Source organism: Uranotaenia lowii, chromosome 1 (genome assembly GCF_029784155.1).
Source record: "Uranotaenia lowii strain MFRU-FL chromosome 1, ASM2978415v1, whole genome shotgun sequence".
NCBI classification, from domain to species: Eukaryota; Metazoa; Arthropoda; class Insecta; order Diptera; family Culicidae; genus Uranotaenia; species Uranotaenia lowii.
In genome coordinates this window covers 130,963,941-130,986,736 of record NC_073691.1, presented here as the reverse complement: position 1 = coordinate 130,986,736, position 22,796 = coordinate 130,963,941, and the positions used below count along the sequence as shown (strand labels likewise).

At 38.9% G+C, this 22,796-nt stretch overlaps 3 protein-coding genes across 4 annotated transcripts in view; 1 reads left to right on the top strand and 2 right to left on the bottom strand.

Moving 5' to 3' along the window:
- Positions 1-415: 415 nt before the first annotated feature.
- Positions 416-1,827, bottom strand: LOC129740185 (protein THEM6-like). Of its 2 annotated transcripts, none has more exons than XM_055731800.1 (3): positions 1,159-1,827; positions 946-1,083; positions 416-883 (listed from the first exon to the last, which is right to left on the bottom strand). In XM_055731800.1, the coding sequence occupies exons 2-3, from the start codon at positions 1,076-1,078 to the stop codon at positions 417-419; spliced, it is 600 nt and encodes a 199-aa protein (XP_055587775.1). In that variant the 5' UTR covers positions 1,079-1,083; positions 1,159-1,827; the 3' UTR covers position 416. The 2 variants fall into 2 exon arrangements, with proteins under 2 accessions (XP_055587775.1, XP_055587776.1); XM_055731801.1 differs by having other exon boundaries at positions 1,183-1,827.
- A 4,687-nt stretch (positions 1,828-6,514) lies between these two features.
- Positions 6,515-22,796, top strand: part of LOC129740030 (protein THEM6) — a 28,077-nt gene continuing 11,795 nt past the window's right edge. Inside the window, exon 1 of the mRNA XM_055731613.1 lies at positions 6,515-6,669. The gene's annotated coding sequence lies outside the window, so the exon portion shown is untranslated. The remainder of the gene's footprint in view (positions 6,670-22,796) is intronic.
- On the bottom strand, positions 9,668-11,012 carry LOC129740029 (craniofacial development protein 2-like). Its single transcript, XM_055731612.1, has 2 exons — positions 10,215-11,012; positions 9,668-10,139 (listed from the first exon to the last, which is right to left on the bottom strand). Exons 1-2 carry the CDS (start codon positions 10,815-10,817, stop codon positions 9,753-9,755), a joined length of 990 nt encoding a protein of 329 aa, XP_055587587.1. The 5' UTR covers positions 10,818-11,012; the 3' UTR covers positions 9,668-9,752.

The following is a 22,796-nucleotide window of genomic DNA, read 5'->3' as shown; positions in this document are numbered from 1 at the left end:
ACTTCTGCGCACCATAAATCAACTAAGGCTCATTATCTTGAATGTAGATTGCAAATGAAACCAAAAGCAAGCGAAAAAAATGATCTTGTTTGAGTTATAGGGTTGTGAATTTTACCAGTCATTTTGACTGGTCACGGTCCGAGTGTCCATGGCGAAATTTTTCTCGCTTATTAAAAGAGCTTGTGAAATAAAAAATACACAGTTTTGTAGAGATTCAAAATTCATGAAAAGTCGTATTTTTTGCGAATTTTTAAAGCGAAGTATTTAAAAGATATTCAACAAACAAAGAGTCCAACCAGTCATTTTGACTGGTACGTCTTTCTAGTGTTAAACGGGTAACAAAAATTTGAAACGGATTAGGGTTAAGGTCAGAAAACTATTTGTTTAGAAATCTGAGATATTTATTCTTTCGCATGCTAGGAAAATAACATTCCCTGAGTTTCTATTCTTAATTTTAGACTTGATTCCTCAATGGCATCCAGCCAGTGCCGGATTTCAACCGGCGGGGGCTCTGGTTTATGTTTATTTTGCTCAAAGTCTGCCATAACATCTCCCAGATTAGCACCAACGATTGGCTGACGGCAAATGGCAACTGCCCGCACAAATCCATCCCCTAGGCTGACGAATCGTTGCTCCAGGAAAAGACTTCGCTCATCCCACCAAATCAGGCGGGTTTCCACCCGGAAGGGTCTCCAGATTGGCATCATCTTCCGGTACCTAATTGTGGCCGCTCCCTGCACCATTGTGGCTCCACCAACCTTGAGGGCGTCCCAAAACCGAGTACGTCCGTACCAATGATAGCGGGCAAAATCCAGCTCACGCAAGAACCGGGCATTGTTCATGTGGTTTAGAAATAGGTCAATATCCTGGGTGGTGCAGATACCTTAAGTAAACACATTCCCTTTCAGTTAGGTATTGTCTTTCAATTAATAGCTAACACCTCACCATAACTTACAGACGTATCGAGCAGTTTAAGATTTCGAGCTGAGAAGACATCCAAGACTAAAGTGAAAGTAACTCGAATGAAATAATTGATGTCGAAAGCAATGTACAGGAGCGCAATTAGAATCCACCACATGGTACCTTAAAATAAACCAAAAAAGTTAAGTTCATCTACCTTCCAGATGGAGCTATACCATGTTTAATTCATATTACTACCTGTGTTTGACCCTTTAAACTTACGCCACGAGCAAGCGGATGTTTGGCTATGAACTTTTTGAATTGGTTTCAGGCACGTTTCAAATAAAAATCTGCGAAAACTTCATCGCCCGAATTAGTTGCTCAAATTACAAAAAAAAAAAGATTAGAAGTTGATAAGGTTTTTTGCTTGATCTGGCCGAAATAATCACTAACCCGAAACGCAAACACGCCTGTATCGATTTGAAGCCAAGAGGTAACTGACCCAGTGATAAAATAACCAAATAAAAATTCGATCGACGGTTTTCTTTTGCGCATAGGTAGGAGTTTAGTTGTTTTTTCCCTAAATATCATGAATAAAAATGTTAAATACTTCTGCCCAAAATGCCCTTGTGGGGTAAAACGCCAACGATTATATTTCGGTCGATTTAGAAGATTTGCGAAGTTTTTAGTGAACACAAATAACATTCATTAAATTTACATCAAATAATAGCGTTTTGTGTCAAGTGATATATACCTATGTTGTTAGGATTCAGTGCTGTTAAGGATTAGATTTTTTTTTTTTCAAGTAAACCGAAGCTAAGTATCAGTATTTTATTGAATTATTTTTTTTGTTATCCGGGACAGATATTTTCCAATAAGTGCTTCTATTCTTTTTGACGAATAGTCACCGTTGAATTATTATTAAATGCTAGTTTAATGGCATTGCGGTGAACGTTAGGACGAAATTCTTGATAGAATAACTAAAGATAGAAATTAAATGACGGATAGATTAAGCAGATGCAGCAGAAAAAAATTTATAGATGTTGAAATTGAGCCAAGCGCATATTTTATGGAAGCTTCAAAGGTGCGTTCTAGACCCTTTGTCCCGCATCAATTGAATGGCAGGGCGAAATAATAGCGAGAGGCGCAATTACGTTCACCCATACATCCAACCCGATGGACCGGTAAAGCACGTGCTTCCCAATCCGACAAAAAGTCTAGACCGCATGGCTCTGGTGAAGCTTTCCTTGGTATCGGTTGGCCGTAACGGTACTCACGTGTTCCCAGGGTCGCTCCTAAGCGATCTCGGGGAGGATGGGAACGACCAAACGCTTGTCTTAATGAAGTGGAACATTCAAACATCCAAGACATGTATATGGCTCATTTTAAATAAATAAGGGAAACGATCCTATGGACTAACTAACTAACTAACTAACTAACTAACTAACTCCACAAGCAACTGCGGTCGAGAAGACTTAGCCCTCGCACGAAGTGTAACCTGTATATGACGCTCATTAGACCGGTTGTTCTCTACGGACACGAGACATGGATATTGCTCGAGGAGGACCTGCGCACACTCGGGGTATTCGAACGACGAGTGTTAAGAATCATCTTTGGCGGCATACAGGAGAACGGAGTGTGGAGGCGAAGGATGAACCACGAGCTCGCGCGACTCTACGGCGAACCCAGTATCCAGAAGGTGGTGAAGGCTGGCCGGATACGCTGGGCTGGACATGTTTCGAGAATGCCGGACGACTGTCCTGCAAAACAGGTGTTCGCTACGAATCCGGCAGGAACAAGACGAGCGGGGGCGCAACGAGCGAGGTGGTTTGACCAAGTGAAGCGTGATCTGGCGAACGTGGGGTATCCGAGAAATTGGAGAACGGTAGCCATGGACCGAGTGAATTTCGGGAAATATGTTCGTCAAGTTATGTCGTGAAATGGAATATTATGTAAATAAAATAAAATAAAAAATAAAATAAGGGAAACGATCACAAATCACGAGACATTTTACAATTATTGAACTTGCCAGATTTTCGGGGAAAAACCATGGGAAAACTTCCTTCTTCTGCTAGCTAGGTGGCCTCAGGGCTAGTTGGGCAAAGTATTCCTCCCGTGGGTGGGTGACTCACAACACCCGTTTTATTCCTGCCGAACCGATCTTTGTTAACAAAATTGAATCGGTTCAACTGGTGGGACCAGTCGTTAAATTATATTGAAACAGAATTATGAATTCTGATTCTGAATCTGAATTCTGAATCTGAATTCTGAATCTGAATTCTGAATCTGAATTCTGAATCTGAATTCTGAATCTGAATTCTGAATCTGAATTCTGAATCTGAATTCTGAATCTGAATCTGAATCTGAATTCTGAAATTGAATTCTGAATCTGAATTCTGAATTCTGAATCTGAATTCTGAATCTGAATTCTGAATCTGAATTCTGAATCTGAATTCTGAATCTGAATTCTGAATTCTGAATCTGAATTCTGAATCTGAATTCTGAATCTGAATTCTGATTCTGAATTCTGATTCTGAATTCTGAATTCTGAATTCTGAATTCTGAATTCTGAATTCTGAATCTGAATTCTGAATCTGAATTCTGAATCTGAATTCTGAATCTGAATTCTGAATCTGAATTCTGAATCTGAATCCTGAATCTGAATTCTGAATCTGAATTCTGAATCTGAATTCTGAATCTGAATTCTGAATCTGAATTCTGAATCTGAATTCTGAATCTGAATTCTGAATCTGAATTCTGAATCTGAATTCTGAATCTGAATTCTGAATCTGAATTCTGAATCTGAATTCTGAATCTGAATTCTGAATCTGAATTCTGAATCTGAATTCTGAATCTGAATTCTGAATTCTGAATCTGAATTCTGAATCTGAATTCTGAATCTGAATTCTGAATCTGAATTCTGAATCTGAATTCTGAATCTGAATTCTGAATCTGAATTCTGAATCTGAATTCTGAATCTGAATTCTGAATCTGAATTCTGAATCTGAATTCTGAATCTGAATTCTGAATCTGAATTCTGAATCTGAATTCTGAATCTGAATTCTGAATCTGAATTCTGAATCTGAATTCTGAATCTGAATTCTGAATCTGAATTCTGAATCTGAATTCTGAATCTGAATTCTGAATCTGAATTCTGAATCTGAATTCTGAATCTGAATTTTGAATCTGAATTTTGAATCTGAATTCTGAATCTGAATTCTGAATCTGAATTCTGAATCTGAATTCTGAATCTGAATTTTGAATCTGAATTCTGAATCTGAATCTGAATTCTGAATCTGAACTCTGAATCTGAATTCTGAATCTAAATTCTGAATCTGAATTCTGAATCTGAATTCTGAATCTGAATTCTGAATCTGAATTCTGAATCTGAATTCTGAATCTGAATTCTGAATCTGAATTCTGAATCTGAATTCTGAATCTGAATTCTGAATCTGAATTCTGAATCTGAATTCTGAATCTGAATTCTGAATCTGAATTCTGAATCTGAATTCTGAATCTGAATTCTGAATCTGAATTCTGAATCTGAATTCTGAATCTGAATTCTGAATCTGAATTCTGAATCTGAATTCTGAATCTGAATTCTGAATCTGAATTCTGAATCTGAATTCTGAATCTGAATTCTGAATCTGAATTCTGAATCTGAATTCTGAATCTGAATTCTGAATCTGAATTCTGAATCTGAATTCTGAATCTGAATTCTGAATCTGAATTCTGAATCTGAATTCTGAATCTGAATTCTGAATCTGAATTCTGAATCTGAATTCTGAATCTGAATTCTGAATCTGAATTCTGAATCTGAATTCTGAATCTGAATTCTGAATCTGAATTCTGAATCTGAATTCTGAATCTGAATTCTGAATCTGAAATCTGAATCTGAATTCTGAATTCTGAATCTGAATTCTGAATCTGAATTCTGAATCTGAATTCTGAATCTGAATTCTGAATGTGAATTCTGAATCTGAATTCTGAATGTGAATTCTGAATCTGAATTCTGAATCTTAATCATGAATCTGAATTCTGAAACTGAATTTGGAATCTGAATTTTGAATTCGAAATCGTAAACTGTATTATGAATCTAAATTCTGATTTTGAATCTGGATTCTTAATCGAAATGCTGATTTCAAAACTGAACTCTGAATAATGTCAACAAAGAATTTCAAGGGTCTCTTTAGACGGCATGAAACAAAACTTTTGATCCTATTACATATTATAAAAAATCTATTTTTCATTCGATAACCCGGAAAAGTTCTTTAATTTATTGTTACTAAGTTGGTTTTTATTTCTCATAACTTTACCTCATTTTAGTAATGCCTTTTCGCTAAGTGAATTTCAAATACCGGGTTCATCAGTTAAGATATTATTAAGTCATGTTTTGCTTCTTCCTCGTAGATGAGGTCTCGGAGAATCAGGGGTTTCTCTCGCAAAATAATACTTCACGCACAGTTTGGAGAATGACAAGCAAGTGGTAGCAAACTTTGTTCGATTCGTTACGTAGATAGGCATAGTTTCTTTCCTTCACTGAATCCGAGCCATGCTTAGCGATTAAATAACTTTAAACTTGTTTCGTGGCGAGGATTGGCGATGGTTGTAACAATGTTCATAGGATGTGTCTCTGAACTTTTGTTTTAAAATTAATGGCACAGTGAAAAAGCACATAGGTTTATATTATCGACACTGAATCACTGAATTTAGCATTGCAATCTTCTAGTGGGAAACCCCACCTTTAGTCATTAAACCGCATCGAATAGTTAGTTTTACATTTTTTTCGCTAAATGGTTAAAAATATGTTAATCTATCCATCCATGTTACTGTTTGACAAGCAGTTACATGAGAAAATTGTAAATGGACCAATTTTTCGAAAAATGATCAATTCAGGTAGCTTCAGAAATCCTTGGTTTGGCAGTTAGGCCAAAGAGTTACAACCATTCTGGATGGTTTAAAAAAATCCTAAGCAAGGAAAGAGAGAGATAAACCCAGTCTAAAGGCGGGGCCGGGAAAGTACAATTCGAAAAATATGCATTATATTTACACAATATTTAGTAGCAATCTCTCATTTATTTGTGAGCCAATTTCAACAAAAACTACATAAAAAATTAGCTATGGGTCCTTGTTAATATGTTCCAAAATTTAGGAAAAATTGGTAAAAATTTGTAAAAACTACAACCGAAAAAATATTGAAACTCAAGTTTTTTAGCCCCTATGGTTATACATTTTTTAAGAAAAAAAATCTTTTTTTCTTATTTATGAAGTTTTTCGTAGAACAAAAGTTGTTTGTAATCATAAAACTAAATTTCTGTGGGTTAGTGTTAGATTAGTGTGAAGTAATTGTTGAGAAAAAATCAATTTCTCATTGAGCATCAATTTAAACCAATTCCTTTAAACAAGGAATCTAAACAGCTTCCGTAAATATAATCACAATTATTTACAAAAGTATTTGCAGACAACATTTATGTTTGCTAAAATCTATTGAAAAGCAAGAAATACCTATATTTCTCAATCCAAACCTACTTATAAGTCTATAGGTGGCAGCACGGCAGTAAGCTTGAAGCAAATAGGCAAGCGCATTGAGGCGCATTCATTCATTCGGCCGCACTCTGATGATATACCTGGGTAGCTAGCGGCTCAGTTCGGTAATGTACTTGAACTTGAGTGCACCGTGTCTGTAGCGTCAAATCAGTTTGCGATCAATAGTTCAGAACCTTTGTAGACCCCTCAGCAGTTTTTTGAGATATCGATTAGGAGCGCGAGGTAAGAAAAGTATGGCAATTCGGGCCAATGAGCCTCGCGATCGAGAGTTCAAAGAACGGTTTGATAACTGGTCAGATATATAGCTGATTAAAAAAACAACAAAAAAGTGAAGTGAAAGTGTGACTTAACGAATCGAGCAGAATGTTCGGAGATAGTTTGCGGTGTTAAGGTTTCCCTATAGTCATAAAATTTGGAAGATTTCGCGATCTATCTGTTGATTGCTTCCGAGTAGAAAACTGCTCAAGTTTATGCTTCAATAAAATTTTCCCAGATATAATATATAAACTGTATCAATCAAAATAAAGTCAAAACTGTTTTAAAAGTTGTTGCTGAAATTCATTGTGCATTATACATTGCTCAGTACAGGTTGTTACCCTTTGACCGATACGATTTCCACCAAGTTAAGAACTAGAAGTTTCCAGAAAAAATACATGAATATGCATTACGTATTACAGTGCATTACAGTTTTTATAAATCCTGAAGTTGAGTCTTTTGTAAGATTTTGTCTATAACATCTTGTTTTGGTGATATGGCGATTGAAAAATTTTAAAATAAAGCAATTTCCTTAATGTTTCATTTAAAATTCAATTTTAATAATGAAGTTAATTGTTCAGCCTTATAGGTGAATGTTATGTTCTTTTAGTACGAATATTTCAAGATTTGTTAATTAAAGATACGAACCACGCATGACAAACTATTGTATTGTGGACCACAGCTTGGGAGATTCCACCCTACCCGATTCTGACACTTCAACATACATTGATCCGTGCTTGAACAAAACAGCAGGGTTAGATTAGGCTTGCCAGATACTTTCAGAAAAAAGCGTGACATTTCCCGTAAAAAGTGAAACGTTGGTAAAAAAAAAGCGAGACATTGTGTAACTAATAAACTACTGTTTGTATAGCCAATCTTAGAGCCAATCTTACATTAGAGTGCCCCAAATGACTCGACATTTGAGAAAGTTATGCGCTGCAGGCTTAATTGATCATGCTAAATTAGGGCCAGATTGGATCACGGGAAAGGGTCGCTCAATGAGCCTAAAGTTTGTATGGGATTTTGGGACATTTTGCTCGGGAGGAACACGAAAATCCAGTTTTCCATGAATAACTTTGGTCCCCTTCGGCCGATTTCTTTTAAAAACGGTTTTTCTTAAATCCTAAACTATGACAAATATTTCACCCCAAGACTGCATTTCGATTCGAGTTAAGACACAAAAGTTATTAAGCTTCAAAAAATAGTTATCTTTTTTAACCCTCATCCGCATTAGGGTGTTATTTTGACACCATTGCAAGTTTGAAGGCTTGTGACTTTTTTCAGAAGCTTCAAAATACAAAATTTCTTCGGGGACCCTAAATGAATTGAAGTTCTTCAATATTGCATCTTTACTTTTTTATGGACAAACCCTGGAAGCCTGGACAAAAAAACTCTTTTTTCCGACTTTGGGTGTCATTTTGACACCACAAAAGTAAAATCTATTTAAGTCGTTTGAATTATTATGAACTTCATATAAAACTTATATCAATACAAACCTTGTAATGTCAGTAAAATATGTTTAGAACATTATATACAGCTAAAGTTACAAGTTTTCTCGTTATTCAGCATGAAAGAAAAAAAAATCCGAAAAAATATGCCTCACGAAAACTGCTGTAGTTCATATGTTACACGTCCAAAAAAATATTTGCCTTATGCATATGTAAGCTGAAGTTAATGCCTACATCATGAAGACAAGAAATATTTTTTTAAATTTTTTTTTGATGAAATGGTCACAAAAAGTTAAAAAAAGTGGTCTAAAAAACTTACTTTTTATTCGATTGCTAGTAAATACTGTTGAGCGATGGTAGAGTTTTAGAAAAAAATATGACAACAAACTTAATTAAAATTCTAACATTTTGCTGTCTTTAGATTTTTGATGCAACGAAAATTGAAATTACTGAAATTTTTCAAAGTTCACTACTTTGCGCAATTTTTTTTACAAATTGAAATCTCATCTCTTTTTGTGGTCCACCGTCAGGTTGTACCCGGATTTTCAGTGCTTTCACTTTGTTTGGACCAATCAAAAGTATATTCATTGGAAAGCAAATTTAATCTACATTCTAGTGAGGTGCAACAAATCACGCTGTGAGATTTCACAAAAATATGAAAATTATAAATGTAAAATCATTCCTGAATTTCTAGAACTACAAGCAGCTTGTCCAGCAAAACGTGTTTGTTTGCTCTCCGAGTAGGTACGGTGGGTGGTGATATGGGAAGAGAGCCAAGCCGAGAGCCGAAATAATGATGCGTGTCGTGCGTTTCTTGGTTGGATTTCGGCATTATTTCGGCATTGTTGAACATCATGCAGGATAGACCATCACCTTGTCGAAGCCCCCTACGCGATTCGAATGAACTCGACAATTCACCCGAGATCCGCACACAGCACTGCGTTCCATCCATCGTCGCCTTGATCAGTCTGATCAGCTTCCCGGAAAAGCCGTTCTCGTCCATGATTTTCCATAGCTCGTTACGGTCGATCGTGTCGTATGCGGCTTTGAAGTCGATGAATAGATGGTGCGTAGGGACTTGGTGTTCCCGGCATTTTTGGAGGATTTGCCGTAATGTGAATATCTGGTCCGTCGTTGACCGTCCCTCCATGAAGCCGGCCTGATGACTTCCCACGAATCTGTTTGCTTGTGGCGTTAGGCGGCGGAGTAGGATTCGGGACAACACTTTGTAGGCGGCATTGAGGACAGTGATCGCTCGGTAGTTCTCACAGTCCAATTTGTCGCCCTTCTTGTATATGGGGCATATTACCCCCTCCTTCCACTCCTCCGGTAGCTGTTCTATGTCCCAGATCCGGACTATCAACCGGTGTAGGCAATCGGCCAACCGGTCCGGGCCCATTTTGATGAGTTCAGCTGCGATGCCATCCTTCCCAGCCGACTTGTTTCTATTCAGCTGGCGAATGGCTTCCTTAACTTTACTCATCGTTGGGAGTGGCTCCTCTTCGTCGTTGGCTACGCCGGCGATGTACCTTCCCTCACCGTCTTGATCTCCTGCATGTGCGCCGTTCAGGTGTTCATCGAAGTGCTGCTTCCACTTTTTGATCACCTCACGATTGTCCGGATACCCCCGTCCTTATCCAGGCACATTTCGGCTTGCGGCACGAAGCCTTTGCGGGATGCGTTGAGTTTCTGATAGAACTTTGGTGTTTCTTGGGAACGATGCAGCTGCTCCAGCTCCTCGAGCTCCTCCTCCTCCAGGCGGCGCTTTTTCTCCTGGAAAAGTCGGACTCGCTGCCTCTCCCGCTGTCGGTGATTCTCCACATTTCGACGGGTGCCTCTTCGCACTACTGCCGCCCGCGCGGCATTCTCTTCGTCCATCACCCTCCTACACTCCTCGTCGAACCAGTCGTTCCGTCGAGATCGCTCCACATAACCGATGACGTTCTCCGCAGCACTGTTGATGGCTGTTTTGATGGTATCCCAACAGTCCTCGAAAGGGGCTTCGTCAAGCTCGCCCTCTGCCGGCAGCGCTGCTTCAACCGATTGCGCGTAGTCTGCCGCGACCTCAGGTTGCTTCAGTCGCGCGATATTTAACCGAGGCGGGCGCCGGTTTCGCGTGTTGTTTACTACGGAGAGTTTTGGGCGCATCTTCACCATCACCAGATAATGGTCCGACTCGATGTTGGCGCCCCGACAGGATCTGACGTCGATGATGTCCGAGAAGTGCCGGCTGTCGATCAAAACGTGGTCGATCTGTGATTGAGTTTGGTACGGTGATCTCCAGGTGTACTTGTGTGGGAGGCGGTGCTGAAAAAAGGTACTACGTACGGCCATTCGTTTGGAGGCGGCGAAATCAATAAGTCTGAGGCCGTTTTCGTTGGTCAACTGGTGCGCACTGAACCTTCCAATTGTCGGTTTGAATTCCTCCTCCTGGCCGACCTGAGCATTGAAATCCCCGATGACGATCTTGATATCATGTTTTGGGCAACGGTCGTATTCACGCTCCAGCTGCGTGTAGAATTCGTCTTTGTCGTCACCGGTACTTCCGAGGTGAGGGCTGTGCACGTTGATGATGCTGATGTTGAAGAACCGGCCCTTGATTCTCAACCGGCACATTCGTGAGTTGATCGGCCACCACCCGATCACGCGCTTTTGCATCTTTCCCATCACTATAAAAGCTGTTCCAAGCTCGTGTGTGTTGCCGCAGCTCTGGTAGATGGCACGACCATCTGGGTACGTTCGTACCGTGGAGCCCTTCCAGCATACCTCCTGCAGCGCTACGATGTCGAATTTGCGGCTCTTCAATTCGTTGGAGAGCACGTGGGTACTGCCCACAAAATTTAGAGATCGGCAGTTCCATGTTCCAAGTTTCCAATCGCTAGTCCCTTTTCGTCGCGTGGGTCTTTGCCGATTTCCATCCGAAATTTGTTGTTCGTTGTCCGTTGCTTATGTTTTTTGTAGTCACAGGCTCGCAAGGCCCGCAGCTAACCCCACTATCTCGCAGGAGGACCGTCGTGATGTTGCTGTTTTGGGTCCCGAACACCACCAGGACGTTGTTGCACTCCGCACGCCGCCCCTGACATAGAGAATAGACGCGTACGAAGCCCCCTGACTCAGTCTGCATGCGACCAAAGCATCCACCGGGGTTGGGTACCCGATCTCCGCTAAGGTTGTTCGCACCCCAGCTAGCACCACGGGGAGGTAGAGAATCGGAGTTGCAGACAAGAGGTGATATGACCACTACCCGAAGGTTGGGTGTATGGGGTCTCGAGTTGCACATTGTCTACCGTTCACTTCTAAACATATTTTACTGACATTAGAAGGTTTCTTTTGATGTAAGTTTTGTTTAAATCGGTTTAACACGCCAAAAGTTATAACGATTTGAGCTTGTGGTGTCAAATTGACACTCCTAGTGCTGATTGAAATGAAATCTAATGCGGATGAGGGTTAAGGGTGATATTCATCACTATTAATGAGAGACACTGCTCCGAACACTTTGACGCAGCAATAACAGTGATGAATATCACCCTGAAAAAAGCTACCCCATTTTTTGAAGTTTAATAACTTTTTTATCATAAGTCGTTTCCATTCGACTTCGACTTCGACATTGACGGCAGTCTTTGGATGAAATATTGGTCGGAAAGTCCGATTGGTTCGCTCACTGAGTGCCATCGTGTTTTATTTTTTCGAATGCGTTCGGGGAATGGATTACCTCACAAAGTGAGAGAATCTTTTTATTTTCATCGATTTATTCGCCAGTCACCATCCTTGCAAATGGGGACCAAAGTTATTCATGAATTGGATTTTAATGTTCTTCTCGAGCAAAATATCTCAAAATGCCATACAAACTTTAGACTCGTTGAGCGACCCTTTCCCGTGATTCGATCTGGCCCAAATTTGGCATGAGACCTTGTACGAGGCATAGGATCAATTTAAGCCTGCGGCGCATAACATTTCACAAACGCAGAGAAAACTTGGATTTTGAAACAAAACAAAACTGACTTTGATTCAAAACATTCAGTTTTTGGAATCAAACTCCTGTTTTCTTTGAATCAATGAATTATCGTTCTGATTCAAATGAATAATTTTTGAAAGAAATAATTAATTTTTTGAAGTAAATAATTTTGGATTTTGAATTTAAACAAATTCTTTGATTCAAAAGAAATTTGTTCAATTGCATATTTCTTTTGAAACAAAGTAAATTTTCTTTCTATGAAAGAAAAATGTTTTCAACAGAAAGGAATATTTTCTTTAAATTAAAACCTCAAACTTAGAAGATATTTTGGATTGAGCAAGAACCGAATTTCGAATAAAATTTGGCCGGTCGTGTTGAAAATCAAAACTAGTTAATCAGAGTTAGCTATTAAGGAGGATTCAGGATAAAGAATGGTAAGTTTGTGTTAATCTGTTAATCAAAAAGTGAATTTTTAAGATTTTATATAAACTCTTGTATATTGTTACGGAACACGGTTGATTCCGCCTCAAATCCAGCGGTCTTGTTACCTTCGGCCCGATCTTTAGCGACAATCACCAATTGGATGACCACTAAAGCTAGCAACAGGAGTTGCTTCCGGAAGTCTATCGAGCGGCCCAAGCAGAATGCCCTCAGGCCAAAATTAGGACCGGATGATTCAATTATAGTGAATCAGTGCTTTTGTTAAGTTTGTGAATAAAAATGAATTCAAGATGTAAATTCTTTCTTTTCATTATTCAAAATTCCTAAAAGGAACTTTGGAATAACAGAAAATATTTCTTTCAATTGGAATAAAAGGGAAATGGTTCAATGAACCAGTGCTTTCAAATTTAAATCTAAATTCCTACATTGTAGCATACGAAAAGATCTTTGCATCGAATGAAACTGTTTTTGTTTCAAAGCATTAAGATTTTGATTCAAAGATTTTTCGAAAGAAAAATTCTTTAAAACAAAGGAAAATGTCTTTGAACAAAAGGAATTTTTATTTATCCCAAAATCAAAGGAAAAAATCCTTTGTTTTTGCGGCACTTTCCTTTGAAATAAAAAATCTTTTCGCTGCGTGCAAGCTTGAAATTTCTCATACAAATTTGGGGCAGTCTGAGGTACATACATATACCTTCAGCCAAAGTAGTAATATTTCCAATTTATTAGAAAAATTGAATTTTCAATAAATCCTACATCTTTGTATACTTGAAAATGTTGTAGTTGAGAGTAACTGTGGAAAATTAAATTGAAAAAAGGAGTAAACTAAAATTAATTTATGAAATTTTAAATTACAGTTTTGCTAAGTTCTACCGAAAATTATTCATTATATGCAGGAAAATATTTCTGATTGATTAAGACTAAAAGTTTTGATAAAACCCGGCTTAAAGCCGCCGAAGCTCCCAAATCCGAGGTGGTCGCCAACCCGCCGTCGCACAGTGGGGCAGAACAGGCTTTGTGCAGGACAAATGTTCACGATAACTAGAGCTATCTTATCGTTTTGTTGACAATATTCTATCTTAAAAATTTGAATTCCTTTTTGAAAGGAACAAAATTGAAAATAAACGTCGAAAAATTATGATAAGTTCACCTTATCTTGAATACAATAACTCCGCAACGAAAAAAACGCCCTATCTAACGCACTATCCGCGAGAATAATTCATCGGGTGATTCCAACAATTTTCATCTTGAGGTTTTGTGTAAAAAAACATGTTTCTTCATTGAATTTTATGTCTTAATTTATCCAAAAAACATCAAATTTCATATTTCTTAAGAAAAAATGATGAATTTTTTTTTTCCAAACTCAACAAAACCAAAAGTTGAAAAGATTTAACGATCTTCAGGGAATATTTAAAAATTTGGAATAATTCGGATTTGAGTAAAATTTTGAAATTAAATGAAAAACTGATCGCTATAACCGTAAAGGGTGATACGGTCAAAATTTGGTCAAGGGAAAACTCGTGTAAATCGGTGAAATCGTTTATTTAAAAAATCAAATTAAATTTCTTTTTCAAGTTTAATTAGTTCAGGAAAAATGTCATTAAATTCAGGAAAAATGTTCAGTTAGGCTTCCGCTTTTCCAAATCCGAATTGCCGGGCCTTACGCTTAACCCCTGCCATCAGATTTTGTACAGCCACCTTGTCCACCTTCTTCGCCGTAGAAAGCCAGTTTGCTTTGAACTGCTGCTCGTCCTTAGCCGTTTTTTTGGTCTTCTTTAGGTTCCGCTTGACAATAGCCCAGTACTTCTCAATTGGGCGGAGCTCTGGCGTGTTGGGAGGGTTCTTGTCCTTGGGAACCACCTGCACGTTGTTGGCGGCGTACCACTCCATGGCCTTTTAACCGTGATGGCAAGATGTCAAAGCCGGCCAAAACAGTACGGAACAACCGTGTTTCTTCAGGAAAGGCAGCAGACGTTTATTCAAACACTCTTTCACGTAAGTTTCTTGGTTGACAGTCCCGGAAGCTATGAAAATGCTGCTTTTCAAGCCACAGGTACAGATGGCTTGCCAAACCAGATATTTCAACGCGAATTTTGACAGTTTCATGTGCTTAAAAATACCTCCCCTTTCCCCTTCTATTTGCCGTTTAAAATTCCTGTCCCGGAAGCTGCTTGTAGTCGGCTTGACGTAGGTTTCGTCGTCCATTACCACGCAGTCAAACTTCGTCAGCATCGTCGTGTACAGCCTCCGGGATCGCGCTTTGGCCGTCGTATTTTGTTTATCATCGCGATTTGGAGTCACTAACTTCTTGTAAGTCGATAGTCCGGCTCGTTTTTTGGCTCGATGCACGGTTGTAGACGGAACACCCAGCTTGTTTGCGGCATCTCGGAGAGAGAGGTTAGGGTTTCCCTTGAAACTGCCGGCAACTCTCTTTGTCGTCTCAGCGGCTTCCGGTTTTCGATTTCCCCCCGATCCAGACTTCCTGGCTGTCGACAGACGTTCCCCAAACACTTTAATTACATTTGTAACGGTTGATTTGGCAACTTTTAGCGATTTTGCCAGCTTTACGTGCGAGTAGCTCGCGATGCGCGAGCAAATTCGCTGCTCTTCTTCCTTGGACGGCATTTTGACAACTGAAGAGTGAATTCCAAAATCAAAATAGGAGCAACATTCTACACACGCACACCTTCAAAATGAGGGGTGAGGTTTTTTAAATGCAAAATTGAAAGAAATACGTCAAGTTGATATTGACCAGATTTTGACCGTATCACCCTTTACATGATTTCGGCAACACTTTAAACAAAATAATTTTGTCGCGAAGATGTGTTTTCAACGTTTTCAACGTATGTTTGAATAAGAAGTAGTGATGATTTCAGTGATGCTAGTTTCGAAGTTTTTTTTTTAGCATTTTATTGCATCTTCTTAATTTCTTTAACCGGTAATAAAATACGAATTTGTTGTTGTTTTGAAAGATTATCAAATAGTTTTTACTAATATATTTATATTAATTTACTGAACTAGAATAAAATTTTTCTTTGTTACATTGTTAACAAAATACAATCAACAAACAAATACAATAAAATATTAGCCGTTATTCAGTGTCAAGAAAAGTAAGGCTTTGAAAAAAGAAGAAATTTAGCCGTTTTCTGGCTTTTGTAACTTTGCTTTTCCAATACTTTCCGCATATAATTCAAGTACACATAAATAAATATAAGTAAATTCTTTCTATCGAAACTATTTTCAGTGGAAAGAAAATTAAAAGTCGATCCTAGAGTTATCGCCTGAGCGCTACCTGAACTTCTCCTTGAATCTCCCATGGATATACAGTAAGGTTTTTTACACAAAAACCGTGTTACTTCCCGAAAACCGTGTAAAAAAACCGTGCTAATTCCCGAAAACCGTGTAGAAAAAGACCATTCAAATTCTGCAGCTCTAAAATTTGAAACAATAAGATATGTAACCTGACATTTAAAACCTGAGATCTGAGACTTGAGACATTAGACGTGACACCTGAGACCTGAGTCCAGGGACATGAGATCTGAGACATGAGACCTGAGACCTGATGAATGAGACCAAAGACATGGGACATTAGACCTGAGACTAGAAACCTAAGACATAAAACACGAGACCTGAGACATGGGGCATGAGACCTGAGATTTGAGACTTAAGACATGACACCTGAGACCTGAGATCTAAGACATGAGACATGAGACATGCGACATGAGACATGCGACATCAGACATGAGACCTGAGACAAGAGACATCAAGGACTCAAAAACCGTGTTAATTCGCGAAATCCGTGTAAAAAAACCGTGTTAATTCCCGAAAACCGTGTAAAAAAAACCGTGTTAAAAAATCCGTGTAAAAAAACCTTGGTGTATATGGCTAACTTTTCAGTATTTCATAAAGTTTATCTGGATTTGTACAAAAAGTACAAGTTCAAAAAATAAGAAAAATACTCTAATAGGGGTATTGATGAATAATAAAGCTGTTCATAAACCTGTTTGATTGTATGTTATTGTATATTGCCCTGGAATAGTTTAGATAAAAAATTGAAATGATCCCATAAGCTCAACAATAATATCCTATATTTACGCATAAAATGAATTCAGTTATATAAGGAAATTGATTTTTTGAGTAATTAAAGTAAAATTAATGATATTATTCATGCTAATTGTTTAAAAAAAAGTTCCCACACTAAACAGTAGGCTTCCATTCTTAGAACGAGTTACTAAGAAAAATGTTAAATTTCAAGATAAATCCAAAAACATGCCTCACCAAAAGAAACATAACTTCTTCATTAGCAAGTATTAGCAACTACTTTTTGTTTCTTCAAAAGGTTGAAACTTAGTTTTTTTTATTTTAATATGCAACTCGACGCGGAATTTTGCCGAAAAACTATACTTTTAGATGTTTGAAATTGGTGAAAATCTGTGATTTTTTATGTCAAACTATTCTAGGATATTTACAAAATATATTCTAGGACAATATATTTTGTAAATATAATATGTTAAAAATTACTGAAAATTGACGAAATTTAAAAAAAAATGTATTTGATTCACGTTTATATAGAACAAGTTATTTTCTACAGAGCGATAAAATTCTCTCTTTTTATTTCATAATTAAAAAAAATGTTTACCCTGACTTCTACTAAGTAAAATGCTCAAAAAATCGAATTTTTCAAATCGTTGATAGATTTGAGATGGGCTATCAATCTCGTTCCTAAAAATATAAATATGAAATTTTTTATCAAAGAAATGAAAAATGAGGCTTTGTCACAACTTTTATAGGTTCTGCCCCACAGTGCATCGGAAGCGGCGGCCCTAATACATTGGTTTAGGTTTGAAGCAATACCTATTTCTTTCAAATTCGAACGCGCCGCGTGAGAAGTCGGATACCAAAACGGTTTTCTAAAGGACCATGGTTAGCATTGAACCAATCGAAGTATCCAAACCTTTAAAAAAAACATAATATTGATTCTAAAAAACAATTTTGGCTGGAAACCTTCAAACAAGTGGTTAAATTTAAAATATTATTTTGAAAAATTGAAATTTTGAATCATATGAAATTTACAAGAATTCATCATGAAAAAGATTAAACAGCTTTTGAGGCTCGTAGCTCCCGCATCTCATTTTTGCTCGTGGCAACCGTTGGCTACCGCATCCTGTGCCACTCGTTAGTGTATCAGTTTTACACTGCTGGAATTGATAAAAAAAAAAAGATTCTTAACATATTAAAAGTCCTTTGGATAGCTCCAATATTGAACTTACCATTGCGCCCATTTCCGATCACTTCGAACCAATTCACAATCATAATCGAACAGATATAATTTTACACTATTTGTGGTATAAATTTCACTGACCGCTTGAGTTTTACATCACGGAATATAAAATTAAAACAAAGCATTTTTTTTTCTTTTCGCTTTTTGAAAAAAGATTAAAACTACATCAAAAGAAGTGGAATATTTATATATTATGTTACTTACACTTGGGCGAAATTAGATCACTTGTGTTTTAGATTCCGTATACTTTTAGAAAATTTTTGCTGTGTAGAGGAGCATCTTTTTAAACCCCCTCTAAAATCATAGAGAAAACGCCTAGAAATGCAGTTATCTATCCAAATAGTTCGTTCGTAGGCACATTATTACGCACATTTTGGCCCTCAACGCCAATTGCTTCATCCAAAAGAGTAAACTTATGCTTGATTTATCCGTTAAACAATTTTAAACAAATTGTAGAATGAAATTTTGGTAATTTTAAATCATTCATATTTCAACATGCAAAATGTATTTTTTTTTTTTTTTTTTATTTACAACTATGTTTATTAGGCCTTTTACTTTGACAAAGTTTAAATGTGCCGAGTGTATCTATAGATTTAACATTTAGTTATATAGGTTAGTAGGGGAGGGGGCCGTAATAGTCGCGGCGACTCAACGGTTAGAAAAATTTACTAAGGAAGGGGAAAAGGGTAACAAAAGGGTCGTATTCGAAAACAGTTTCCATTGGGGTCCGGTGGTGGCCTTCTGTTGCTGTTGTTACGATTGCAACGGGGTTTGGCGGAGATTTCCATTTTGCTGGCCAGCCTTACTTCCGGTATTGTCGAACCCGTTGGATGATAGGGGTATCTCTAACAAATAGACAAAAGAAACGTTAAATAAGGTAAACACACAAAAGAAACGTGAACAGGAAGACTAAACGACCAGATCAGAGAGCTTAAGATATTTGTAAATTGGGAACAAATATCCAAAATCTAAGTTTGCCAAAATGTCTCGAATTGGAACACCAGGTAGTCTACCTCGGGCCCTGAGGGTATCCAGTAGCCAAGCCCTCGTTTGACCATACCTTTCACACGTCCATACAACATGATCGATGTCGTGGTAGCCATCCCCACAAACGCAAACATTGGTTGCAGCGAGATTAATACGAAACAAGTGCGCGTCAAGCCGGCAGTGACTTGACATGAGCCGAGAAATCACGCGAATGAAATCGCGACTCATGTTAAAATGCTTGAACCATGCCTTCGTCGGAACCTTAGGGATAATCGTATGGAGCCAACGTCCCTTTGTGCCATTATCCCAGCTAGACTGCCAAGCGTTAATCGCTAAAGTGCGAGGTATTGAAAAGTATTCATTGTAAGTTATAATCCTCTCAAAGATTTCACCTTGTAACGCGCCCACCTTAGCCAATGAGTCCGCCTTCTCATTGCCTTGTATAAGACAATGAGACGGGATCCAAGCTAAGGTAATTCTATACGAATTTTCGATCAGAGCGCCCAATATCCCAGAAATTTCCAGCAAGAAATGGGAAGAGCGCTTCATCAGTTGCATCGATCGAATCGCCTCAACGGAGCTGAGACTATCCGAGTAGATGAAATAGTGGTCTACGGGCAGTGTGCGAATGTGTTCCAAGGTGCAGTAAATAGCGGCTAGCTCAGCAGTGTAAACGGAGCATGGCTCTCGAAGCTTGAACGAAGCTTCAAAGCCCTCATTATACACTGCGAAGCCAGTCGCGTTGTCGATTCTAGAACCATCAGTAAAGAACATTTTTGTAGGATCAATTTCACGTACTTTTGAAGCAAAGATTGAAGGAATGATGTTGGGTCGGACGTGATCTGGTATTCCACGGATGTCAGCGGTCATGGACAGATCGAATCTTATCAAGGAACTGCTAATAGGGTAAAAGTGACTCGTGTCCGAATTTAATAAAGAAGGATTTATTTCTAATTGACTAAAAGTTTTATAATTATTTACATATGTTACTTGCGGATTAATATTCATAAGCCTTTCCAAATTTTCTATCACCAAAGGATTCATAGTTTCACTTCGAATTAGGAAACGTAGCGATAAATCGAAGAACCGATTTTTCAACGGCATTACTCCCGCCAGTACTTCGAGACACATCGTATGTGTCGACTGCATACAACCCATGGCAATACGCAAACAACGATACTGTATTCGTTCTAGTTTAATCAAGTGGGTTTGCGCGGCGGACCCAAAGCAAAAGCTTCCATATTCCATGACCGACAGTATCGTTGTTTGGTATAACCTGATGAGGTCCTGTGGATGAGCACCCCACCAGGTTCCAGTAATCGTTCGAAGAAAATTGATTCTCTTTTGGCATTTTTGTGTCAAGTACCTAATATGTTTTCCCCAGAGGCATTTAGAGTCGAACCAGACACCCAAATATTTAAAACTAAGAGATTGAGTTAGAGTTCTACCCATCATAAGGAGCTCTATTTGAGGAGGGGAATGCTTCCTTGAAAAAACTACTAACTCGGTTTTACTAGGCGAAAACTCGATGCCTAGGTTCCTGGCCCAATGTGATAAATTATTTAGAGTTTCTTGTAGCGGAGGTTTTATTTGAGTGTCTGTTTTACCTGTGATATGAACAACACAGTCATCCGCAAGCTGTCGTAGCGTGCAATTTTGTGCCATACAACTATCGATTTCTCGGACATAAAAGTTGTATAGCAGGGGGCTTAAACATGAGCCTTGGGGTAGACCCATGTAACTAATTCGTTCAACTTTGGTTTCTCCATGGCTAAAATGCATGATTTTTTCAGACAACAGGTTATATAGAAAATTGTTCAAAATTGGTGAAAGTCCGCAAGAGTTAAGATTACTGAATAGCACTTCTATGGACACCGAATCGAATGCCCCTTTGATGTCCAGAAATACTGCCCCCATCTGCTCTTTTTGGGCAAACGCCAATTGAATGTCTGATGAAAGTAATGCTAGACAGTCATTCGTACCCTTGCCTCTGCGGAATCCAAATTGTGTACTTGACAACAGATTGTTTGATTCAACCCATTTGTCCAGCCGAAAGAGAATCATTTTTTCGAGCAATTTCCGGAGACATGAGAGCATTGCAATCGGCCTATACGAGTTGTAATCAGAAACTGGTTTTCCCGGTTTTTGGATGGCGATGACTTTCACTTGTCTCCAGTCATGCGGAACAATGTTCAGCTCCAAACACTTATTGAATAAATTCAACAAGCGTTTCTTAGCGGTATCTGGCAGATTCTTCAACAAGTTGAATTTGATTCTGTCCAGTCCGGGAGCTGAATTGTTGCAAGACCAGAGCGCAAGTGAAAGTTCGACCATCGAGAATCGATCCTCCGTTTCGGAACTATTCTCTGTATTCCGATAGTTTTTCTGAGCTGGTGCTGCGTCCGGGCAGACCTTTTTCGCAAACTGTATCAGCCATCGACTCGAGCTTTCCTCACTTTCGTTCGAAGGTGTGTGATTTCGCATGTTTCGTGCTGTTCTCCAAAGCGTGTGCAGAGACGTTTCTCGAGATAACCCATCCACGAATCGCCGCCAGTACCCCCGTTTCTTGCCCCTGATCAAGTTCTTGAACTTGCGTTCCAAGGCCAAGTAACGTTGGAACTTCTCTGGCAATCCGGTTCTGCGAAACTCAACAAACGCCTTGCACTTTTCAGATCGCGCGCGCGAGCAATCTCCATCCCACCACGGAGTGGGAGGCCGTTTCTGTATCGTCGAGCTTTCATTCCGCCTGACCTGTGCTCCGATTGCACAGTCCACAATTGTCCCGGAAATAAAACTGTACTCTGCCTCCGGAGGCAGTTCGTCTGTTGAGTCGATGGCTTCAATGACATCCGATGCATACTTTTTCCAATCTATATTCCTTGTGAGGTCATAAGGAATATTGATTTCTTCGGGTGGACTACGACCACTGGTGATAGAAATATGGATAGGCAAATGATCGCTTCCCTGAGGGTCCTGGATTACCTTCCACATACAATCCAAGCTCAGAGAGGAAGAAGCTAAAGAAAGGTCTAAAATACTATGCTGTGATTGGGATCCATTAATTCGAGTCACTTCCCCATTGTTTAAGACAGTCATGTTGAAGTCGTCGCACAGCTCATAAATAATGTTAGCACGATCATCATCACGTGAGCTACCCCAGCCCACGCCATGGGAGTTAAAATCTCCCAGAACTAGCCGGGGTTCTGGGAGAAGTGAAATAATATTCGCCAATTGGTTCCGGCTAACGCTTGAAGATGGCGGAATATAAACCGAGGCTAGACAAAGGTCATGACCTTTTATTCTAGCTTGGCAACTAACGACTTCAATTCCTGGAGATGGTTGTAGTGGAATACGATTGAAAGAGTGGCATTTCTTGATCCCCAAAAGAACGCCACCCCCTCTTTGACCATCGCGATCCAGGCGAATTATGTTGTGGCTATGGAAGGTGAAATCTACGTTTGGAGAGAGCCAAGTTTCGCATAAGGCGAACACATCACAATTCAAATTGTGTACCAATATTTTAAATGGGTCTAATTTTGGTAAAATACTTCTGCAGTTCCATTGCAATACAGAAACAATTTCTCTCCCCTCATTGGATGAATTATCCATCGAAAGAAATTACTTCTGCGATGAGGGTCATAGTGAGAGCTTTCTTTTTCAAAAACTCTCTCAAAAGGGGAACAAACATATTAATCATAGTCCTCCATCCTGCTGGTACACTGAAAAAGTCCAGGATGAACGCAACAATTTCCGAGAATTTCATCTTACCATCAGCCGAAAAGCTGGGAAAACCATTTGACGATGGATCAGATGCAGTTTCTCTGGGAATTGTTGCATTCCTGTTAGCTACTGATGGGCTTGGATCCTGAAGGAAAGCCTGGGGTTTTGACTTCCCAGAAAGTGGAGGAAAGTCCTTCGGGGACGGATTAAAACCCGTAGGACTTTGAATAGGAGGGTTAGAATTACTATTACCACTCTGAGG

Excerpts from the sequence above, each read along its gene's own strand:
- LOC129740029 (XM_055731612.1), bottom strand. The coding sequence starts at position 10,817 with ATGGGAAAGATGCAAAAGCGCGTGATCGGGTGGTGGCCGATCAACTCA. Across the intron at positions 10,140-10,214 it reads CGCGACTGAAGCAACCTGAG|GACTGTTGGGATACCATCAA; the intron begins GTCGCGGCAGAC and ends GCCCCTTTCGAG.
- LOC129740185 (XM_055731800.1), bottom strand. The coding sequence starts at position 1,078 with ATGTGGTGGATTCTAATTGCGCTCCTGTACATTGCTTTCGACATCAAT. Across the intron at positions 884-945 it reads CGATACGTCTGTAAGTTATG|GTATCTGCACCACCCAGGAT; the intron begins GTGAGGTGTTAG and ends TGTTTACTTAAG.